Here is a 22134-nt window from a genome sequence, read left to right on the forward strand (position 1 = left end):
GGGTTCTAGTCCCGGTTGGGGCGCCGGATTCTGTCCCGGTTGCTCCTCTTCCAGTCCAGCTCTCTGCTGTGGCCCGGGAAGGCAGTGGAGGATGGCCCAAGTGCTTGGGCCCTGCATCCGCACAGGAGACCAGGAGGAAGCACCTGGCTCCTGGCTTCAGATCGGCGCAACGTGCCGGCCGTAGCAGTCATTTGGGGGGTGAACCAACGGAAGGAAGACCTGTCTCTTTGTCTCTCTCTCTCTCACTGTCTAACTCTGCCTGTCAAATAAAATAAAATAAAATAAAGAACTCAAAGTCAGGAGAAGTGGACCCAGGTTGAAAGGAAATATGGGTGAATTCACAAACGTGTATATTTTTTAAAAGATTTAATTTGTTTATTTGAAAGGCAGAGTGAGAGAGAGAGAGGGAGAAACAGGTCTGCCATCCTCTGGTTCAATTCCCAAATAATAGCAAAGGCTAGAGATAGGCCAGGCTGAAGCCAGGAGCCCAGAACTCTATCAGGTCTTCCATGTGGATGGCAGGGGCCTGAGCACTTTCCCAGGCATATTAGCAGGAAGCTAGATGAGAAGCAAGAATTGCACCAGCACTCTAATAAGGGATGCCAGCATTACAAGTGGTGGCTTAACCCGCTGCGCCACAACAGCCCCAAAATCTATTTTTTAATCCAAAAATATGTCCCCCACTCTTACTCTCTGAAGAGAGACCTTCTAGATCCAAACCCCACCCCCACCCCGACCACCCACTGCCAATCCCTTGCTATCATGCACTCCGTGCCCTAGTGTACTGCTGAATAGCCAGCCACCTTGGAATACCTGGAACTTTGACTTTGGGATCAGACACAGCTGGGTTAGAGGCTGGCCTTGCCTCTCTTATATTCACTTGATTTGAACATTGGTTTTGTCATCTGAAAAATATCCAAACAAATAGTTGTGTTAGGATTAAATAAGGTATAGAAATAATAAAAAGAAAAATCAAGGTCATGGGAAGAATGTTGACTTTGGAATCAGACAGTGCCAGCATTCTGATCTGGTTCTGTCATTTAGTCCTCCTGTGACCTTGATCAAGATGTAAGTTGAAGTAGGTAAAGCACCAAGTTCCTAATCGTGCTGAATAAACATTAGCACCTTTTTATTTCCTTCTAATTCCAGTGTCAAAGAATGTAAGGAAAGGCTTCCAATGCATTAGCACCTAGATTGTCTTGCTATATTTTATTTTAACCTACTGTCTATCCCTATGGGTGTTTTGTTCCCACTGCTTGATTCCTAAGGGTATTTTTTGTTCTTTTTTGACATAATTAAATAAAATATAATAAAAGTCACAGATTTTAAGCATTCAGTCCAAGAGTTTTGATAATTGTACACTAGACCCATGTAATGACTGCCTCAAACAAGATAGAATATTTTTCATCACTCCAGGAGAGTCCCTTATTCCTGTTTCTAGCTAATATCTACCTCCTAAGCCTTAAGCAACCACTTTCTGATTTCAATTACTGTAGGTTAGTTTGCTTGCTCTTGAACTTTGAATAAGTAAACTTACATATAGTATGTATCGGGGGGTGGGGATGACTGCTTTCTTTGATATACCATAGGAGTTTTGAGATCCATCCATGTTTTTATGTGTATCATATATATATAGCTGTTCATTTTTTATTGTTAAATAGTATTCCATTATATAAACTTACCACCATTCTTAAAATCCATTCTCCTGAGCCCCTACACTTTATTTATTTTCATTTGCAAGGCAGAAAGACACACAGAGAGGCAGAGACAGAAATCTTCCGTCCTCTTGTTTATTCCCCAGTTGCCCACAGTAGCCAGACCAAAATCCGGGAGCCTGAAATTCAAACTGGGTCTCCCATGTGGGTGGCAGGGACCCATCTACTTGAGTTATCACCTGCTGCCTCCTAGCTCGTGTATGACCTGGAAACTGGAATTGGGAATGGAGGCAGGAGTCAAACCCATGCACTCTGACATGGCACGTCCCAAGGATGCCTCAACTGTTGCACTAAACACCATCCGCCTCCCCCCAGTTTTAAAAGTTTTTTAAATGTAGCTGGTGCCGCAGCTCACTTGGCTAGTCCTCCGCCTGTGGCGCCGGCACCCTGGGTTCTAGTCCTGATTTGGGCGCCGGTCCTGTCCCGGTTGCTCCTCTTCCAGTCTAGCTCTCTGCTGTGGCCCGGGAAGGCAGTGGAGGATGGCCCAAGTGCTTGGGCCCTACACCCAAGTGGGAGACCAGGAGGAAGCACCTGGCTCGGATCAGCGCAGCGTGCTGGCCGTAGCGGCCATTTGGGGGGTGAACCAACAGAAGGAAGACCTTTCTCTCTGTCTCTCTCTCTCTCTCTCACTGTCTAACTCTGCCTCTCAAAAAAAAAAAAAAAGTTTTTTAAATGTTATCAATTTAGAGTAATTTACTCTTAATAAATTTTGTCTTTTAATTGTACATATTTACGTGGCACAGTGTGATAATTTGATATGTATATATGATGTGTAATGATCAAATCAGGTTAGTTAACATTTCCATCTCTTTAAACGTTAAAAAAAATTAGTAACAATATCATACATGTTTAAGGCATACAGTGTGATATTTCATTTTTAAAAATTTTATTCATTTATTTGAAAGGCAGAATAACAGAGAGAGGAAAGGAGAGAAAGAGAGACATCCTATCTTTTATCTGCTGGTTCACTCCCCAAATGGCTGCAATGACTGGGGCTGGGCCAGGCCAAAGCCAGCAGCCTGGAATTCCATCTAGGTCTCCCTCTTGGGTACAGGTACCCAAGGACCCAAGCCATCCTCTACTGCTTTCCCAGGTTCATTAGCCGGGAGCTAGATCAGAAGTGAGCAGTGGGGACTCAAACTGGCACTTATATGGGATGTGGGCGTCACCGGTGGTAGCTTAACCCATTGTGTCACATCACTGTCCCCATATGGTGATCATGGAGGAATTTACTCTTGATAGTAAGTAAATTAGTAACAAACTGGAAGGCTTTACTGGGAATTTGGCATAAGATGTCACAATTTTTAGCACACAAATATTGTCTTCTTGCTTGTAGTCTCTCTACTTGGCCATAAATTTTTATTTATTTATTTATTTGACAGGTAGAGTTAGACAGTAAGAGAGAGAGAGAAAGGTCCTCCCTCCATTGGCCCACTCCTCAAATGGCTGCTATGGCCGGAACTGTGCCGATCCAAAGCCAGGAGCCAGGCGCCTCATCCCCGGTCTCCCATGCGGGTGCACGGGCCCAAGCACTTGGGGCATCCTCCACTGCCCTCCCGGGTCACAGCAGAGAGCGGGGCTGGAAGAGTAGCAACTGGGACTAGAACCCGGCGCCCATATGGGATGCCGGCACTGCAGGCAGAGGATTAACCAAATGAGCCACGGCACCAGCCCCCTTGGGCATAGATTTAAAGGGAGAAAATGAAACTATCCTGTCTCTGAGCATCTCCTATATAATGTATTCCTTTTGGCCCAAAGCCTAGAAAGTTGTTTATAGAGTCGATGGATAGATACATAATCTCACTGTGTTCTGGAAAGTACTTAACCTTGGCAGTCAAAAAATTTATGGGGAATATACAGTATTCTCCCTGGAAAAAAATGTGTGAGTCTTAGCTCCCAACCATCCTCCTTGTATCATTCCATTTCCTCACTCCTACTTGCCCCTACATTTCACAGTCTCCTTATGCAGCTTTGTACCACTGAGAATCCTCAGGAGATAGTCTGCCTTAGAAATTGTGCTGTTTGCCTGGATGAGATGTACAATGTGCACAGATACGTTGTAGAGAGGCACACATCTAGGCCCTCCTGAGAGCTTAATGTCTTTGCTTTGTTCTAGTCACAGTTATATATGAAATAGTTCCTTTCTGTTTCTCCTATCAAATAAACCTCCCAAGCCCTTGCTTTTTTCCCTCTATATCAAATAAACCACCAAGAGTGGAAATTACTTCTGTGCCTTTTAGCTTGTCTTTATTTATTCTCACACTTTAAAGGCTACTTTAGTTAATAAATTGTCTTGTTCCTCAACTGCAAGTTTCACTTGTTTTGGCCCAGGAAATTTTGTATCTAAGAATGTTTTTGTTTTAATGTTTGTTTATTTTTTTATCTACTTGAAAAGGGGGTGAGGTAGGGGGGAGATAGATATCTTCCATCTGGTTAGGCCAGGCCAAAGCCAGAAGCCTGGAACTTTATCTGGGTCTGCCATGTAGGTGGCAGGAACCCAATTACTGGGCTATCATCTCTTACCTCCCAGGATGCATTAGGAGAAAGTTGGATGGGAAGTCAAACAGCCAGGGCTCAAACTGGTGCTCCAGTTGTGGCAGCTTACCTGCTGTGCCACAATGCCCACTCCTGCTTCAGGAATTTTTATACCCTAAGGGTAAATGGAGTCTTCTGCTTAGTTTATAAGATTAGAAATGACCTTAATTAAAGGTCATTTTGAAGTTGCAAAAAGAGAGTCTCAGCACAAGAATTATGATTTTGTTCTCAGTGATTTTCCCGTAGATCGTGACTGTGGAACAGTAGCATTGTAATTCCTAGCTTCCATCTGCCTCATCAGGATAGCTCCTTTTATCTAGAAGCAAAATAATGAGGAGGCTTAAAATCATGGGATGTGAAGACCTGACTTAAAGAAGCTGGGACTGTTTGGAGAAGGAAGTAAGATAGAGTTGTCTTTTGTAAGGGTCCCCGATGGAAGCCAGGTTAAGTTTGTTCTCTATAATTGTCAAAGAAAGCTGAACTGGGGCCAGTGGGAATAAGTAGCAAGGAGATGAGTTTTGCATCTTTTTGATGAAGATGTTCCCAAAAGAAATTATTTGTCTCTAAAGGTGAAGACTTTTCCTTTACTAGAGTATAATAAGAGGAACAGACAACTGTTTTTCAGAGTTGCTAATGAATGAAGAACTCAATCATGAGTGACTGTGGCTGTAGAAGGGTGGAACTGAATGAGAAAATTTCTAAGTATTCTTCAAATAATAAGATCTCACAATTCCTTCGTGTTTTTCAGACTTCTCATATTCCTCTCTGGTCTTTTGACCATCTATCCCTTGTGAGAGGTAATATTGCATAAAGGTGAAGAAAGCAAGTACCAGAGCCAAATTCCCTGGCTTTGAACCCTTGCTCTGCTTTATACTAGTTGTATGACCATGAACAAATTATTTAACTTCTTTGTACTCAGTTTACTTGTCTATAAAATGGTGGTGATGATAGTAATATGTTTGTCATAGGATTTTTTTAAAATCCAGTGAGATGCCTAAAGTATTTTAGGATAGTGTCTGGTACAAAGTAAGTACTCACAGGAATTTAGCTGATTATTATTATCGTCTCTCACCCTGTCAGTTATTACTACTTCAATAGCTAAACTTCTCTGGTCCAGGGAGTCCATCTCTCTTAATTTTTTTAAGATTTTATTTATTTATTTATTTAAGAGGTAGAATGACAGCCAGAGGGAGAGACAGAGAGAAAGGTCTTCCATCCTCTGGTTCACTCCCCAAGTGGTCACAAGGGCCAGAGCTGAGCCGATTCAAAGCCAGGAGCCAGGAGCTTCCTCTGGGTCTCCCATGTGGGTGCAGAGGCCCAAGCACTTGAGACATCTTCCATGCTTTCCCAGGTCATAGCAGAGAGCTGGATCTAAAGAAGACCAGCCAGGTTATGAACCAGCACCCATATTGTATGGCAGCACAGCAGGCAGAGGCTTAGCCTACTATACCACAGCGCCGGCTCCAAGATACTTCTTCTCTTAACATGCCCTTTCTAACTATGTCTTATGATGTTCAGGTAATAAACTCAACTGAGAATAGCTTAAATGATAAGAAGACTTAAGACCTCACATATCAAGAGGCCCTGAGATAGGGAGGGAGGATCCAAGTTGACTAATTCAGGTCTCCATTACAGCTTCATAGATGCAGATATACTCTCTTGGCTCCCTCATCCTCTATATGTTGGCAAACACTGCCACGGTCCAGGCCTCACTTAAACACAACACCACCTTCAGCAGAAGATAGCCGCCATTTTTTCCTAAGGGCTTAAAAATATTTTAATACAATAGAGAGCCTTTCATTAAAGCCACCCACTAGCAAAATCCCCTCATGTCTCACTGGTGCTCATTGAGTTACTATTTTTTTAAAGATTTATTTTATTTATTTGAAAGACAGAGTTATAGAGAGGGCTAGAGACAGAGAGAGGTCTTCCATCCGCCAGTCCACTCCCCAAATGGCCACAACAACTGGAGCTGAGCCAATTCAAAGCCAAGAGCCAGGAACTTCCCTTGGGTCTCCCAAGGGTAGCAGGGGTCCAAGGACCCGGGCCATTCTCCGCTGCCCTCCCAGGCACATCAGCAGGAAGCTGGATCAGAAGTGGAGCAGCCAGGACTCAAACTGGCGCCCATATGGGATGCCAGCGCTGCAGGCCAGGGCTTTAACCTGCTGCACCACAGCAGCACCAGCCCCTCATTTAGTTACTTCTAAAACTAGTCACAGAAAGGCAAGAGTTACCACAGTTCATATCCCAGAATTCCAGGATAAGGTCACCTTGACATTGTATCCTCAGAGGAGGGAAAATGCCAAAAGAATCAGAATTAGATCATTGGGTGTGGAAGAAAGGGTGAACTAGCTAGGTAGCCAAAATAGTGTGCTAACTTACATTTCTTCTGCTGCTACTCTTTTTCTCCATGTGAGAATTACTTTGTTTTATTAGCTCTTCAAGAAGCTAATGATCTCAGTATAATGATTGACTCAATTCTTAAAAGTAGGTGGATCAATCACTGTATAGTTTATGAGTATCTGAGATTCTAACATTCAAGTTTCCCTCTGTCACCAATGAATGAAGGAAACCATATGGCACCTTAAAACTTGAGTTTGGGGGCCAATGTTGTGGCTTGGCATGTTAAGCCTCTGCCTGTGATGCCAGCATTCCATATGAGGACCAGTTTGAGTCCAGCTACTCTATTTCCTATCCAGCTCCCTGCTAATGTGCCTAGGAAAGCAAGAGAAGATGGCCCAAATTGTTGGGCCCCTGCCATGCATGTGGGAGATCTGGTCGAAGCTCCTGGCTTCAGCCTTGCCCAGCCCCAGTGGCTGTGGCCATTTGAGGAGTGAAACAGAAGAAAGATCTCTTTCTGTGTCATTCCCTCTCTCTAATGCTGTTTTTTTATATTAAAAAAATATATTTAAGGGCCAGAGCTGTGTATAGCAGGTAAAGCCGCCACCTGCAGTGCCAGCATTCCATATGGACACTGGTTCAAGTCCTGGCTGCTCCACTTCTAATCCAGCTCTGTTATGGCCTGGGAAAGCGGGATTGGCACATCTCTGGCCATTGAGGCCATTTGGGGAGTGAACCAATGGATGGAAAACCTCTTTCTCTCTCTCTGCCTCTGCCTCTCTGTAATTGCCTTTCAAATAAATAAATTAATATTTTTTTAAAAATTATTTATTTGAAAGAATTACAGAGAGAAGAAGAGACAGAGAGATCTTCCATCTGTTGGTTCACTCCTCAAATGGTCCAGAGCCAGGAACCTCCCCTGGGTCTTCCACATGGGTGCAGAGACCCAAGGGCTTGGAACATCCTTTGCTGCTTTTCCAAGAGCGTTAGCAGGGAACTGAAATGGAAGCAGAACAACCAGGACTTGAACCAGCACTCATATGGGATGCCAGCATCACAGATGACAGCTTTACCCACTGTGCCATAACACCAGCCCCAATAAATAAATATTAAAAGTCAAAAACAAAAAAACTTGAGTTTGAATATGTGACCAGATTCTTCAGGCAGCTGTTGTGAATGACAGTTTTTGTTGTTTGCTTTCCTTATGTTTTGGCTAAGAAACAATGCTTGGATAGTGAAATTATTCCTGGCATCTAGATAATTGATTCTTTCCTGATCCACGTATGAAGGAAAGCTATACAGTTGTTATTCTGATTTGAAGAAATATACTTGATTTGTAATTAAGGGTCTTCCTGGAAAAAGAAATAACCGACTGCTTTATATTTTTCCGTATCACCTTATCTTTATTTCTTTTTTTTTTTTTTTTTTTTTTTTTAAGATTTTATCTATTTGAGAAGCAGAGTTACAGACAGAGAGAAGGGGAGACACAGAGAGAGGTCTTCCATCTGCTGGTTCACTTCCCAAACAGCCACAATGGCCAGAACCGGGCCGACCTGAAGCTAGGAACCAGGAGCTTCTTCTGGGTCTCTCATGCAGGTACAGCGGCCCAAGCACTTAAGACATCTTCCAGTGCTTTCCCAGGCCATAGGCAGAGAGCTGGATCAGAAAAGGAATAGCTGGGTCTTAAACTACCACCCATATGGGATACCAGTGCTATAGGCAGAGGCTTAGCCTACTACTCCACAGTGCTGGCCCCCACCTTCTCTTTCTAGCATAAATTTGTTGGAGGTTATTTAATCCTGGAAAAGAGAAATATATTGAAATTCTAATGTGTGGTAAAAGAAAATTTTGTGTGACTTTAAGGCTGATTTAGGATAGAGATTGAAGCAGTTAATAGCTTATTGTAGGGAACAGTTATATAAAGTTAAGACTATTCCATGTAGAGTGGGATGACCCTGTCCTAGGAGTTTTCCAACAGACCTCTCAAAGTTACAGAAAGGAGATTTCTTTGTTTTTCTTTCTCTTAAAAAATTTATATTTAGGGGCCAGTGCTGTGGCATAATAGGTTAAGATTCCACCTGTGGTGCCGACATCCCATATGGGTGTTGGTTTATATCTGGCTGCTTCTCTTCCAATCCAGCTGTCTGCTAATGGCCTAGGAAAGCATTGGAAGGTGTCCCAAGTGCTTGGGACTCTACACTCATGTGGGAGACCAGGGGAAGCTCCTGACTTCTGGCTTTGTATTGGCCCAGCTCCGGCCATTGCGACCATTTGAGGAATGAACCAGCAGGTGGAAAACCTCTCTGTCTGTCCCTCTCTCTGTAACTCTGCCTCTCAAATAAATAAATTTATAAAAATTTATTTTAAAAAATTTTATGCAATGTTGCAGTTATTGCAATATGCAATAATTATACATTTTGCAGAGTACAGTACAATATTTCCACACATATGTACATTGTAAACCAGGTAACCAACCTTTCCATTTCCTTGTCTTTGTGTTGGAGTCTCCCAGCTCCTCACTTCCAGTTCCTTATGCAGCATGCAATACATTATTGTGCACAGAAGTCACTCCACCCTGTGTGGAGCGCTGGAATTTGTTACTTCTCTCTGACAGTAAAGGGGCTCTGCTTTGGGAGTAGGGGGAGGTTGCATTAGATCATATCTGAGAACTCTCCCAATTCTTGTCTTTGTTGTTTGCCAGCTAAGAGGTATAAAGAAGGCATGTCCTGAATTTTACTGAAGAGATCCAAGGATTGGTTTGCCTATTAATAAATCTATAAATATATACATAGACAATGTAACCTGTACAGCCACTGATTCTTTGAGTTCTATAGATTATAACTCTTTATAGAAAATCCTGTAGCTATTGAATCAGTTAATTTTATTTTTTTTTTATTTTTTTTATTTTTTATTTTTATTTTTTATTTTTGACAGGCAGAGTGGACAGTGAGAGAGAGACAGAGAGAAAGGTCTTCCTTTTGCCGTTGGTTCACCCTCCAATGGCCGCCGCGGTAGCGCGCTGCGGCCGGCGCACCACGCTGATCCGATGGCAGGAGCCAGGTGCTTCTCCTGGTCTCCCATGGGGTGCAGGGCCCAAGCACTTGGGCCATCCTCCACTGCACTCCCTGGCCACAGCAGAGAGCTGGCCTGGAAGAGGGGCAACCGGGACAGGATCGGTGCCCCGACCGGGACTAGAACCCGGTGTGCCGGCGCCGTAAGGCGGAGGATTAGCCTGTTGAGCCATGGCGCCGGCCGAATCAGTTAATTTTAAAATGGAATATTGACCATTATCTTTTGTAGTCAAGTTCTTCTGATTTTTTTTAGATTTTTTTCATCCAATATTTCTTATCTTTAAATTCAACTTCATCTCCTTGTGATTATATGAATCACTCTCTGGCCCTTTAAAGATAATTTATCTAGCCTTAAGCAAATTAAGTCTCCAAGTAGCTGCTCAGGAGCTCCCACATAATGAACAAAGCAGTAATCTTGTAAACATCCAGATAAGGTTACCTGTGCTTTTTAAAAATACATATATTTATTTTGAAAGCATTACAGAGAAAGGGAGAGAGAGGGAGGGAGGAAAGGAGGGAGGAAGAGAGAGATCGATCTTCCATTAGCTGGTTTGCTCCCCAGATAGCCACAACAGCCAGCATGGAGCCAGGGTGAAGCCAGGAGCCAGGAGCTTAACCTGGGTCTCCCATGTGGGCAGCAGGGGCCCAAACACTTGGACCATCTTCCACTACTTTTCCCAGGCCATTAGCAGGGAGCTGGATCAGAAGTGGAGCAGTTAGGTTCATGAACCAGCACCCATATGGGATGCAGGCGTCCCAGGCAGCAGCTTTATACACTATTCCACAACATTGGCCCCTACCTTTGCTTATTTAGAGCCTTCTGAATTTTCCCTGTTAAACTGGTTTGAATGAGAGAAAAATGTATGTTGTGACAGTTTTCTTGAAGCAGTACTATTTGTTTAACTGAGTTTCTAGGGCCGCACTGGAAATAGATGTGACATTTGGGAGAGTTTCTAGCCTTAACCTTTCTAAAGGAGGGGAAGAAGTGTTTAGGATTGAAGTACAGCCATAAGCTATACAAAGGAGAAATCTCTACAATCCTTGTTGGAGCCAAATATGTATGACTTCAACAGTTGAGGACAGTAATCTGTGTATAGAACATCAACTTCTGTTTTGTTTTTGTTTTTTAGATTTATTTATTTATATGGAAGGCAGAGTTAGAGAGAGAGAGAATCTTCTATCCACTGGTTCACTCCCCAAATGGGCACAACAGCTGGAACTGGGCTGAAACAAATCCAGGAGCCAACAGCTTCTTCCAGGTCTCCCATGTGGGTAAAGGGGACCAAGTACTCAGGCTATCTTCTGCTGCTTTCCCAGGCATGTTAGTAGGGAGCTGGATCGGAAGTGGAGCAGCTCGGACTCTAATCAGCTCCCGTCTGGAAATGCCACAGTACCAGCCCCCAACTTCTGTTTTTTTACTGTATGCTTAGAGGACTGTGTTAGCTTTAATACAGGATTTCCCATGTAATGACAGTAAGTGATAAAAGAGCCAGCCACCCTGCTCTACAGATACCCTGACATTGGAATGCCATGGATCGACTGAAATAGCAAATAGCAAATGACAGAGCAAAGATTATCTCCTCCTGGGGAGACAGCCAATCTGTCCAAAGGACCATTGACTACAAAGTTCTCTTCTTGCTTTTTCATCTTGCCTGAAGATAAAGAAAAAGAGCTGATGTTGTGGCGCAGTGGGTTAAATCACGAATCAGAGTACCAGTTTGAGTCCCAGCTGCTCCACTTTGAATGCAGCTGTCTGCTTATGAGCATAGGAAGGCAACACATTTTGGCCTAATTACTTGGGCACCTACCACCGGTGTAGGAGACACAGATGGAGTTCTGGCTCCTGATTTCAGCCTGGCCCAGACCTGGCTGTTGGGGCCCTTTCAGGAGTGAACCAATAAATGAAAAAGATCTCTCTGAATCTCTCTCCCCCCTTCCCTCTATCCCTCTGCCCCTTCTTCTCTGTCACTCTGCCTTTCAGATAAATCTTTTTAAAAAATTTTTAAAAAAATTTAAGATTCTTTACCCATTGTCTGAATTTGCTGCTTTTTGACGGTGGAATAGCTTGAGGTTGGTAACAGTGTTGTTGTTTATGGGAGCTGTGGAACTAGAGAGCCCCTCTCTAGTGATGAATAGAGCTTTATAGTGTATTTTCCTTTTTTCTAGTGTATTTTCCTTTTTTCTAGAGAGGATTTAATGATTTAAGTGATTGAGCTGAAAATGTGAGCAAATTCCTCTAGGGAACAAGGGAGGGCAAATAAAGTGCCAAGAGGACTAATGCTAAATTGCATTAGAATTGAATGCTGGTGAATCTCAACATAATAATGCTGAATAAGAGTCCAGATAGTGTATGATTCCATTTATATAAAATTTTAGAAAATGTAGACTAATCTGTTGGGGCAGAAAGCAGATCAGCGGGGGTAAGCATTGTGGCACAGAGGGTTAAGCTGCTGCTTGAGACACCAGCATCCACTTTGAAGTCTGGTTCAAGTCCCAGATCCTCTGCTTTTGATCCAGCTTCCTGACAGTGAGCCTGGGAGGAAGTAGCTGATGACCCCAGTGCTTGGGTTCCTGCCACGCACTTAGAAGACCTGAATTGAGTTATTGGTGCTTACCTTCGACCTAGCCCAGCCCTGGCTTTTATAGGCATTTAGGGAGTGAACGAGTGGATGGAAGATCTCTCTGTGTCTCTCCCTCTTCCTCTCTCTCTCTCTGTGTCACTCTGCCTTTCAAATAAAGAAATAGATCGTTTAAAAAAAAAAAAAAGCAGGTCAGTGGTTTGTGGCTGGTGGGAAGACCACATAGGGCATGAAGGAAACTTTGGGGCTAATGGATGTGCTCACTGTCTCAATTGTGGGAATGAGTTCACATTTGTATGCATATATCATAACCCACCAAACTGTACATTTTAAATTATTCAGTTTATTTCATATGCTGATTTAACCTCAGTAAAGTTAAAGAAAAATTCCAAGGGCAGCAGCATTTATACCGAGGCTAGTTTATACCGAGGCTGCTGAAAAAAAAAGTACATATGTGAAATACAAATCTTGTATGTGTATTAAGGATGGCTACAACCTCTTGTTTAATATATTTGACATTTCTTTAGGAGTCCCTAGAGGCACTGTATTCTATTGAAGAACATGTCTAACAGTAACACTACTCAAGAGACCCTGGAAATAATGAAAGAATCAGAAAAAAAACTGGTAGAAGAATCTGTAAACAAAAACAAGTTTATATCCAAGACTCCAAGTAAGGAAGAAATTGAAAAAGAAGGTGAAGATACCAGTTTGCGTCAGGAGACACAGGTAAAGATTAGAGTACGTCGTGTGCATGCTCTGTATTATCTGAATAGAAGTGAGGATCCATAGGAAAACTTGATTCTCCTTCAAAACCCCATCTTGACCTCTCAAGAAACATCTCCTGCTTGCTTTGTTACAGAGCCCACAGTGAAACACAAAGAGGACAGAATGAAATCCCTAGTTCATTTGGACCTCGGTGTACTGGTCCCTACAACATTGGTGCATTTTGATATTTTTAATAACCAAAAATAACTATGTACAACACATAGTTAACAAATCATAAAGTGGCTTATACAATAAACTTACAGCAATGGCTTCCTGACTTTGGGCAGTGTTGAAGTCATATCCTGGTTGTGTTAAAGCAGTCAGCATTTTCTGTGTCAGAAATAGTCTCTGAACTTACCACTAGGTGAATGTGAGAGGAATTTCACCCTTGGGTTGCCATGTTACTTTCCATCCATATTTATCCTGCAGTACAGAAATGATGGCAGGAGGTTGTCAGCCAGGCTGCTGCTTTGGTGCCTGCCAGCTGGGTCTCTGAACCTCCTCTAGCCATCCTGTTCCAGCCCTTCTCCTATTCTGTGCTAACTGCTGGTTTCTTCTGTTACCCAAGTCCAATTTATATAAATCCTGTCCTTCATGCTCAGGGGTAAGACTGATTTTTGTTATAAAATCTAGCCAAAAGTTAGATTTCAAAACCAAGACAACATTTTGGAGGGTCTGGAAACTTGAAGGATAATTTTTCTGGACAACTTAATTCACCTCGGCCTTGTTTTCTTCAAAGTTTACAGCAACATAAAGGGACAAATTAGAACCAGACAGCTCTCAGATATTTTGTTCTGTGGCTGCCTGCCTTTCCCCCGTCTCTTCTCTTAACTGTTCGCCGGATCTCTGTCCTGGCTGCTTTTCTCTCCATTGTCTCTTGGGTGTGCATCGTCACTTCCTGCTGTCCTTCCAGAGTTTGTGGAGACAGTCTGCCACTGTTGCAGCCATGCTTCCCCCCTCCACTGCCACCACTAAAGAATTTTAAATCCTTAGGACAGAAGAGGGATGGGTGTTTATGGATTATGTGTTGTCATTTTACATGAAAGAGTAATCAAGTGGACTCTTGGGTCCAAGTTACTATGTTCTCAATACTGTGATAGATGATGTTCTGAACTCCTGTTATGTCATGTACTTCTTGAACAAAGGCAGTAAGAAAAGGACCTTTATAAGTTTTACACTCCTTATGGATGCTCACATGTTTAAAAAATGCCTTCACCAGGCCGGCGCCATGGCTCACTAGGCTAATCCTCCGCCTGCAGTGCCGGCACTCCGGGTTCTAGTCCTGGTTTGGGTGCCGGTCCTGTCCCGGTTGCTCCTCTTCCAGTCCAGCTCTCTGCTGTGGCCTGGGAAGGCAGTGGAGGATGGCCCAAGTGCTTGGGCCCTGCACCTGCATGGGAGACCGGGAGGAAGCACCTGGCTCCTGGCTTTGGATCGGCGCAGTGCACCAGCCGTAGCAGCCATTTGGGGAGTGAACCAACGGAAGGAAGACCTTTCTCTTTCTCTCTCTCTCACTGTCTAACTCTGCCTGTCAAAAAAAAAAGTCTTCACCTGGCTGTGTCAGTAGGTTATGAGGGGTTTTGGGAAGAATAGGATGTCTCTTCTCTGACTTGTTGACTCCTTTTGCTGCTGCCACCATTGCCGCCATCTGCTGGAGCTCCTGCTCCTTTTGCAAAGTCTTCAGTCACATCAGACACCCTGGATCCAACAGAGCAGTCCCTTAGAAAACCCTCTTCCCCTCTACCATTTTCCCACAGATCATGCACCACTTCAACAACAGCAGTAAAACTGCTTCTTTCCTGTGTGTTTCTGGACCTGAGTTAGACCTTTGTGCTGTGTACTCCTGTAACACTCCATGAGTGCCTCTCTAGTGCACCAACTGTGCTGCATTGTAATTGTCTGTTTGTCTTCTCCAACAGGATTATGAGTCCCTGTTTGACAAGGTTTGTGTCTTTTATCTCTGTATCCTCCAGTAGCTGTCAGAGTACCTGGTACCTAGTAGGCTTTCAGTATGTATTTGACTATTAAATGAAACAATCCACTCTGGGAAGTAAGCAGATTCATACTTTGCTAATAGGAGTATAAATTACTACAGTAATACTTTATAAAAATTTTTAAATGAATTATAGCTGTACTTTATTTATAGACATACACAGTGACATCATTTATACTGGAAAAAGTTAGAAACATTCTAGTGTGACAATTTAAAGGACTAGCAAAATAAGCAATATAGCCAGTTGATGGAATACCATGCAGCCATTAAGAAAAACAGAGTAGGCCTCCTATGGAGTGGTATTCATGAAAAAACTTTAAAAAATAGCATATACAATATGCTTGCCTTTAAAAACAACTGAGTGCACATGTGTGTTAACCTTGTATATGTGTAACAGATCTCTGGATGTATCTAAGATTCAATGCTGGCTGACCCTATAGGAGGGACGACATGGAAAGAGACTTACTGTTGAATATCCACATTATACTTTTGGATTTTGTGTCATGTGTCTGTATTGCTGACATGAAAAAAGAGTGACAGATACCACTTGCCATCTCTGGGCTTGGATTTTCCCTTGCTCCAGCACCCTTGCCACCGACCAGATCCACCATCCCATACTCTTTCCAGCTCCCCAGTTCTCCACGTTCTGTTGTGACAGTGTTGTTTGCTAACTAGTGAAGAGGACTGAGGAAAGAGAGATCCTCACCTGCCCAACACCAGGCTGATATTCTGCTCCTGACTTACTTCCCCTCCTCCGCCTCCCAGCCCCAGTTCTTTCCATACTCCAGTGGCAGTAATTCCATTCCAGACTTCTCAGAACCCTGAAGTTCCTCATCCCCTTTATAACCCTATGCCAAAGCCCCTATTTGGACTTCTTTGTTGTTTGGAAATCTTGTCACTTAATTAGCTGTTCCTCCCTTCATTGCACCCCATTCTTCATCTTCCTCAGCTTCTGTCTCGTTCCCTACCCACTTTTTCTCCCTATTTTCTGTGGAAAATTTGACCCTATCTTCCATGCTTTCTTCTTTATTATCCTGTCCCATCTTGCATATCTGATCTAGACAGACTATAAAAGTCATCACCAGGAGCTTAGAACTGGAAGCAGTCTCATATAAAGGGAGAGAGGTACTTGGGAAGAAGACTCTTTTCCATTTCCACAACTATAAGGACAAGTACTATGGGTATCTTGTGTTGAAACTCTGGCTGTGTTGTCCGTAAACATGTTACTATAAGTGATAGTTAGGGACCATATCTCACATCTGGTGTGCATTAAATAGTCTCCTGTGATCAAGCCCGAAAAAAAAAAATTTCATGCAATGATAGTGACATTACCAGAAGTATTTTATTAGAAGAGGATCCAATCCCATGGCTTGTTCAAATGTAATTCCTACCAGTCCATGAAATGAGCCAGTAAATCAGTCCTCCTGCTCTTTATTTTCATGGTGAGTGGTGTGACTATCGATGGTCTGTGACCCTCTGCGTTCAGTAGGGAGACAACCACACCAGGTAATTCTCATCATAGTTTAGCTATTGGTGTAGTGGTTTTAACAGTTAGTGACTTTTCTTTGCAGACATGTATTGCTTTTAACTTCAGTGTTGATTTTCCCCATCTTTGTATTTTCTATTCCTTTCTCACAGAGGCGGACATCCAACCATGGTCATGCAAGAAAAAGAGCCAAGGTAAGAGCCTTCCTCATAGCTTCTTTATTATATTATTAGTAATACATTTATGAAGATGATGTACAGGTAGAGTTTTCTGGCCTACACTGTGCACCCAAATTGTGTACATTCACACACATACTGGTATGCACATACCTACACATTTCCTAATGGTGAGTCTGACTTCTTTTCTTTTCATTATCTATAATGTGGTTACAGTCTGTTTCTGATGCCTGAAAGGATACCCAGCTGGAGCCTTCCACAGAGCCTGAGAGAATTTGGTACTGCTTGTACTGAAATGGCACTTTGTCTGCTCACATCTGGCTTCCTGAGGAGAATGGCCACTTTTTATTCCCCTTCATTTAAAAAAAATTTTTCCATGTGAATTTTTCTTTAAAATATATCTGCTCCCTTAGTAGAAATAGCTCAATACTTTTGGATATCCTAACAATGCAGGCCTTTAAAAATCTTTTTTAATGTTTCAGTTTTTTTGGGTTGGGGCAGGAAAGAGGATTTTGTTTTTAATCGTTGTATAATAAAATTAGCATATCACAGATTATTTTAAGCAGAGTTATCAGTGAAAAGTGTATGTGTTAATGTGTGATAGCTTTTTGATTTAGCTGGGGAACAGTAAAATATTAAGTTTCGCTTGCCATAGAAAGAATTATCACCAGAAGTAATAATTAAGGTTGTCCACTGCCTTCCCCTTCAAAAAATGATAGAATTTGGGAGTAGCCTAGCTAGTAAGTGTCTTATGTTTGAAAAAGACTAAGAAGTATGATAAATTGTCTCAGTGGCTTTCCTCACATGACCTAATCTATAGTGAAATGCTTTACATTAAAGTTTAAAACAGGCTGGCATTGTGGCATAGCAGGTAAAGCCACTGTCTGTGATGTTAGCATCCCATATAGATGCCCGTTCAAGTCCTGGCTGCTCCCCTCCCCATCCAGCTCCCTGCTGATGCACTTAGGAAAGCAGCAGAGGATGGCCCAGGTGCTTGAGCCCCTGCACCCATGTGGGAGACTGGGAAGAAGCTCCTGGCTCCTGGCTTCTGGCTTCAGCTAGGCCCAGCCCTAACCAATGTGGCCATTTGGGGAGTGAAGCAGCAGATGGAAGATCTCTCTCTCTTTGTTTCTCCCTCTCTCTCTGTAACTCTGACTTTCAAATAAATAAAACAGATCTTTTTTTTTTTTTTAAGTTGAAAACAAAAAGTGCTCACTGCTATTTTAGTGCCTCCAGACTTTTAAAAATAAGTAAGATAGTTATCACCACCATTTTGCAGATGGGAAAACTCGAGCTATAGAGTAGACTTCACCAAAGACATTAAGCAGTAAGTGACAGAACTAGACTTCAAGTCATTCTTCAGACTTACAAGTTCTTCTCACTATACTACACTACCTGGGGCATGCAAACCATATTTTGTGCTTCTGTATGAACTGTAAGCTTTGGCTTTGTTGTAAGGACTCTCACTAGATGTTTATAGGTAGATTTCTAATGAATCACTACAATCTCTGGTCATGGAGATCCACAGAACAATGATTGGCATTATGGCAGTCAGATTGCTTGGGAGTTTACTGGCATTGGTTCATTATTGCATTAATCTTAAGTATTGAGGAATGGCCTAGTGACTGAGACACCTGCCTCCCATATCAGAGTTCCTGAGTTTAATTCCTGGTACATGCCCTGGGGAGCAGCAGGTAAGCAGCAGGTTCAGATAGTTGAGTCTCTACCATCCACATGGGAGACTTGGCATGGAATCCCAACTCTCAGCCCAGCCCAGTCCTGCTTGTTATGGGCATTTAGAGAGCTAAATGCATTTGGCATTTGGCAGCTCTCTTTCTGTTGATCTCTCGCTGCCTCTCAAATAAATAAATAAATTTCAAATGTTATAAAAAGTTTTCTCTGTCCTCCTCTTTCATCCTTTCTTAGAAAGTCCTTTCCATACCTTTCCCACCTTAGCTATACAGTCATTCAGCATGTATTGTTTACTGTATGCTTAGCACTGTTTAATGGTATGTATATTTATATACTGTATATCATATATTTCTCATGACTTAGACATTTTTATTCTAATTTTATTGAGGAAAAAGAGAGACTCAGAGTATCAAGTAATTTGCCCGGAATCTCATAGCTTCTAAATGCACATCAGGAATTTAGGCAAGGACTGTGGCTCTCAAACATGATGTCTTTCGGGGGCCAGTGCTGTGGTGCAGCGGGTTAATGCCCTGGCCTGAAGCGCCGGCATCCCACATGGGCACCGGTTTGAGTCCTGGCTGCTCCACTTCCCATCCAGCTCTCTGCTATGGCCTGGGAAAGCAGTGGAAGATGGCTCAAGTCCTTGGGACCCTACACCCATGTGGGAGACCTGGCTCCTGGCTTCGGATCAGCGCAGCTCCGGCTGTTGTGGCCAGTTGAGGAGTGAACCTCTGGATGGAGGACCTCTCTCTCTCTCTCTCTCTCTCTCTCTCTCTCTCTCTCTGACTCTCCTCTCTCTGTGTAACTCTGACTTTTGAATAAATAAATCTTAAAAAAAATAAAAAAGAAAATATGGTATCTTTCTACAATGCTGTGGTAGTTTGTGTTCACAGTAAATAGCTGAGAATAAAATTGGAACACTAGGATAGAGAAAGAAGAGAATTTAGTGAATTGAATTTACTATTCTATCCATGTAGGCTTTTTGTTTTTACATGTCTGCCATTTTAAGCAGGAGAAATATCTTCCAAATGAATTAGAAACTGGTGAGTAGAACTTGTTTAGGGGAACAAAAACATTTATTAGAAGCAGCAACTAACAGAGCCGAAGAGGGTACCCTTGATTCAGCCAAAAGTTCCTGAATGTTCACCAAGGGAATATATTTGTGTGTGTGTACACATACATACATATATATATGTACACACACACACACACACACTTTTTTTTTTTTTTTTCAGTCTAATTCCAAGCTGAAGTTGGTACGAAGCCTGGCAGTGTGTGAGGAGTCCTCTACCCCATTTGCTGATGGGACACTAGAAACCCAGGTAGGTCATTTACAGGACAAATTGTAGCTTTTGAGTGTGGCAGTTGTTTGGTAAAGTGTAGTATAGCAATCACACATCAGCATCAATCTTGGAAATTGGAGTGGAAGTCCTTTCAAAACAAAAGCTGCCAGTAAAGAGTGGCCTGGTGAAAGCATGAAATTTAAGTCTCTATAGTTTGACCACCTGGGATACTGAAGGCAAGGAAATCTTAGGGCTAGATCTTGTTTTCTCACTCACACCATTTTATTTCCATCCAGTTCCTACTCTAAGAACAGCTGGTGTAACTTGAACTCTGCATAGATTAGGCCGTGATTGCTGGCAGAAAAAACTTAGCCTTTACGCTCTTGGTGGAACAAAACTGAAAAACAGTTTAATGAATGAAAAACAGTCTTCTGTAAGAGAAAGATGCCTCCCCAAGATTGGCCTTCTTTGAGATTTCAGGGGAGCTACAAGACAGTTAAAATCTTTTCCCCCTCTTTGATTATATTCCTTTTTTCCTCTTATTTAAGGATATAATTCAGTTGCACATCAGTTGTCCTTCTGACAAGGAGGAAGAAAAGTCCACTAAAGATGTCTCTGAAAAAGAAGACAAGGACAAAAACAAAGAAAAGGTCCCAAGGAAGATGCTCTCCAGAGGTGAGGTCTTCCTCCATCTCCTACCTGTCCTAGGGCCAGACTCAAGTGGCTTTTCTTTTCATTCAGAAATCTGGTACCTGCTTGTCTTACTGGCCTAACTGTAGTGTCTTGTTGACTTGATTGACTGGGTAGATGCCTAACTAGATTCCTTTCTTTGCTTCTTTAACCAACCCTGCTGTAACAGCTCACCCGTCGCAGAAACCCTGCTGTAACAGCTCACCCGTTGCGGAGAGCTGCTCCATCTACATTGTCACCACCTGTTGGAAGACAGTGTAGTCAATTCTGATTTTGTTTGTACTCTGGAAAAAATGGTGACATGGAAAGCAACTGGTAGCATTTCCTGCAGACACCATTTATATTTTGATTTGGGGATGGCTGGAGTGATTTAAAAAAAAATGATAATGCATATTTGCCTCTAATTATTAAACTCTTTTTGTCTTTACACTGTTGGACTGGCAACAGAAAGACATAGCCTATAAAAATGATAGTTGACCAAAAAGGCCACCTTGAGATTAAAAGTAATCGGGTGTATTTACAGAGATTCCGAAAGTTTAACCCTGACTGTCCTTACCTGGAATTTATTTTCTTTTGCTATAATAAAACCTGTTTTGTTTTGATCAGAACATTAAGCAAATACTTAGTATTGGTCAGGGGCTTTTCAATGGGCTGTTGATGCAATACTGTGGCCCAGATTCCTCCTCCTCTTGTGGGGAGCTGGCTAGTCATGATCATTCTGGAGTTCATGATAAGCCTCCTAGTCTCTTCTCTCCTGGTTAGGTTGTGGCCTTTTGCTTGGCATTAGATACTATGCAAGCTAGTTTCATTTATTTTAAATTTCTTTTTTGCTGTGGTTCTAGACTCCAGCCAAGAATATACAGACTCCACTGGAATAGACCTGCATGAATTTATTGTAAATACACTGAAAAAGAACCCAAGGTAATAATATGATTGGTATAAAAGGAAAAGGGGATAGAGGCCAGCAGGAGGCCAAGCAGCTTGACAGAATTTTTCCATAAGAATCTAGGATCTCCCTTCCTCCCTGCCCCTCCCCAGTCTTTCTCAAATACTTTTATGTACTGTGAGGGATTCAGAATACCCTCTCATTGAGGTTTCAGCTTTGGGAAGAGTTAAAAAAAAAATTCTGTGGAAGAATGCAGAGACAAAGAAATGTGCAGACCTTGGGAGTACTCTGATTAAAAAGCACAGGGGAAAAATTATTTATTTATACATAAGCTAAATCATAATCTCCTTAAAAGTCTATATGTAACCAGATAAAATGTAGAAAAATAATTGGATTTATAAGTGTGTTTATATGAATATACTACTAAAAGAATGAGATTTCTGATATAGATTATAAAGTCTGTTATTGGGAGGACCCTGTAAAATTTATACTTCAGTTGTTTCTGTCTTTCACACTATTGTCAGCCCAGTGAGGCTCTGCATTACAGTCCTTGTTGAAGTTTGGCTCTGTCCCTCCCATTAGCTCTTGTGGTAAACAAGTTGTGTTTTAAATCCCTGCTTTCAGTGTCTACGGGAGGGCTGTGTTTTGTTTTGTTTTGTTTTAATCTTTTTTAAACAGGGACAGAATGATGCTGCTAAAATTAGAACAGGAGATTCTGGAATTTATTAATGACAACAAGTAAGTTACTTGTATGAAATACACATCTAGAGGTGGGAGGGGGCACTGGAGGAAAATTGAGACGCAATTTTAGGACGTCCCTTCTTCATCCTTCCCTTAAAGTGTGAATCTGGAACTAATTACTCACTGGGGAACAAAATTAATTAGGGGAGAAGCAATCAGAAATGGGTAAAAGAATGTATGTGTGA

At 42.3% G+C, this 22134-nt stretch overlaps 1 protein-coding gene across 24 annotated transcripts in view; it reads left to right on the plus strand.

The window, feature by feature from the left end:
• The window catches only part of R3HDM2 (R3H domain containing 2), a 167562-nt gene that overhangs the window by 109785 nt on the left and 35643 nt on the right, over positions 1-22134 (plus strand). For 12 of the 24 annotated variants that reach the window (XM_062203377.1, XM_062203376.1, XM_062203383.1 and 9 more), the window contains 7 exons: positions 12768-12966; positions 14922-14945; positions 16634-16675; positions 19585-19671; positions 20181-20307; positions 21165-21243; positions 21887-21946. In XM_062203377.1, the coding sequence (XP_062059361.1) occupies positions 12802-12966; positions 14922-14945; positions 16634-16675; positions 19585-19671; positions 20181-20307; positions 21165-21243; positions 21887-21946 (584 nt within the window). In that variant the 5' untranslated portion in view covers positions 12768-12801. Of the gene's footprint in view, positions 1-8028; positions 8187-12767; positions 12967-14921; positions 14946-16633; positions 16676-19584; positions 19672-20180; positions 20308-21164; positions 21244-21886; positions 21947-22134 lie in introns of all 24 variants that reach the window. The other 12 variants (XM_062203384.1, XM_062203391.1, XM_062203387.1 and 9 more) reach the window with 4 other exon arrangements.

Source organism: Lepus europaeus, chromosome 10, assembly GCF_033115175.1.
Source record: "Lepus europaeus isolate LE1 chromosome 10, mLepTim1.pri, whole genome shotgun sequence".
NCBI classification, from domain to species: domain Eukaryota; kingdom Metazoa; phylum Chordata; class Mammalia; order Lagomorpha; family Leporidae; genus Lepus; species Lepus europaeus.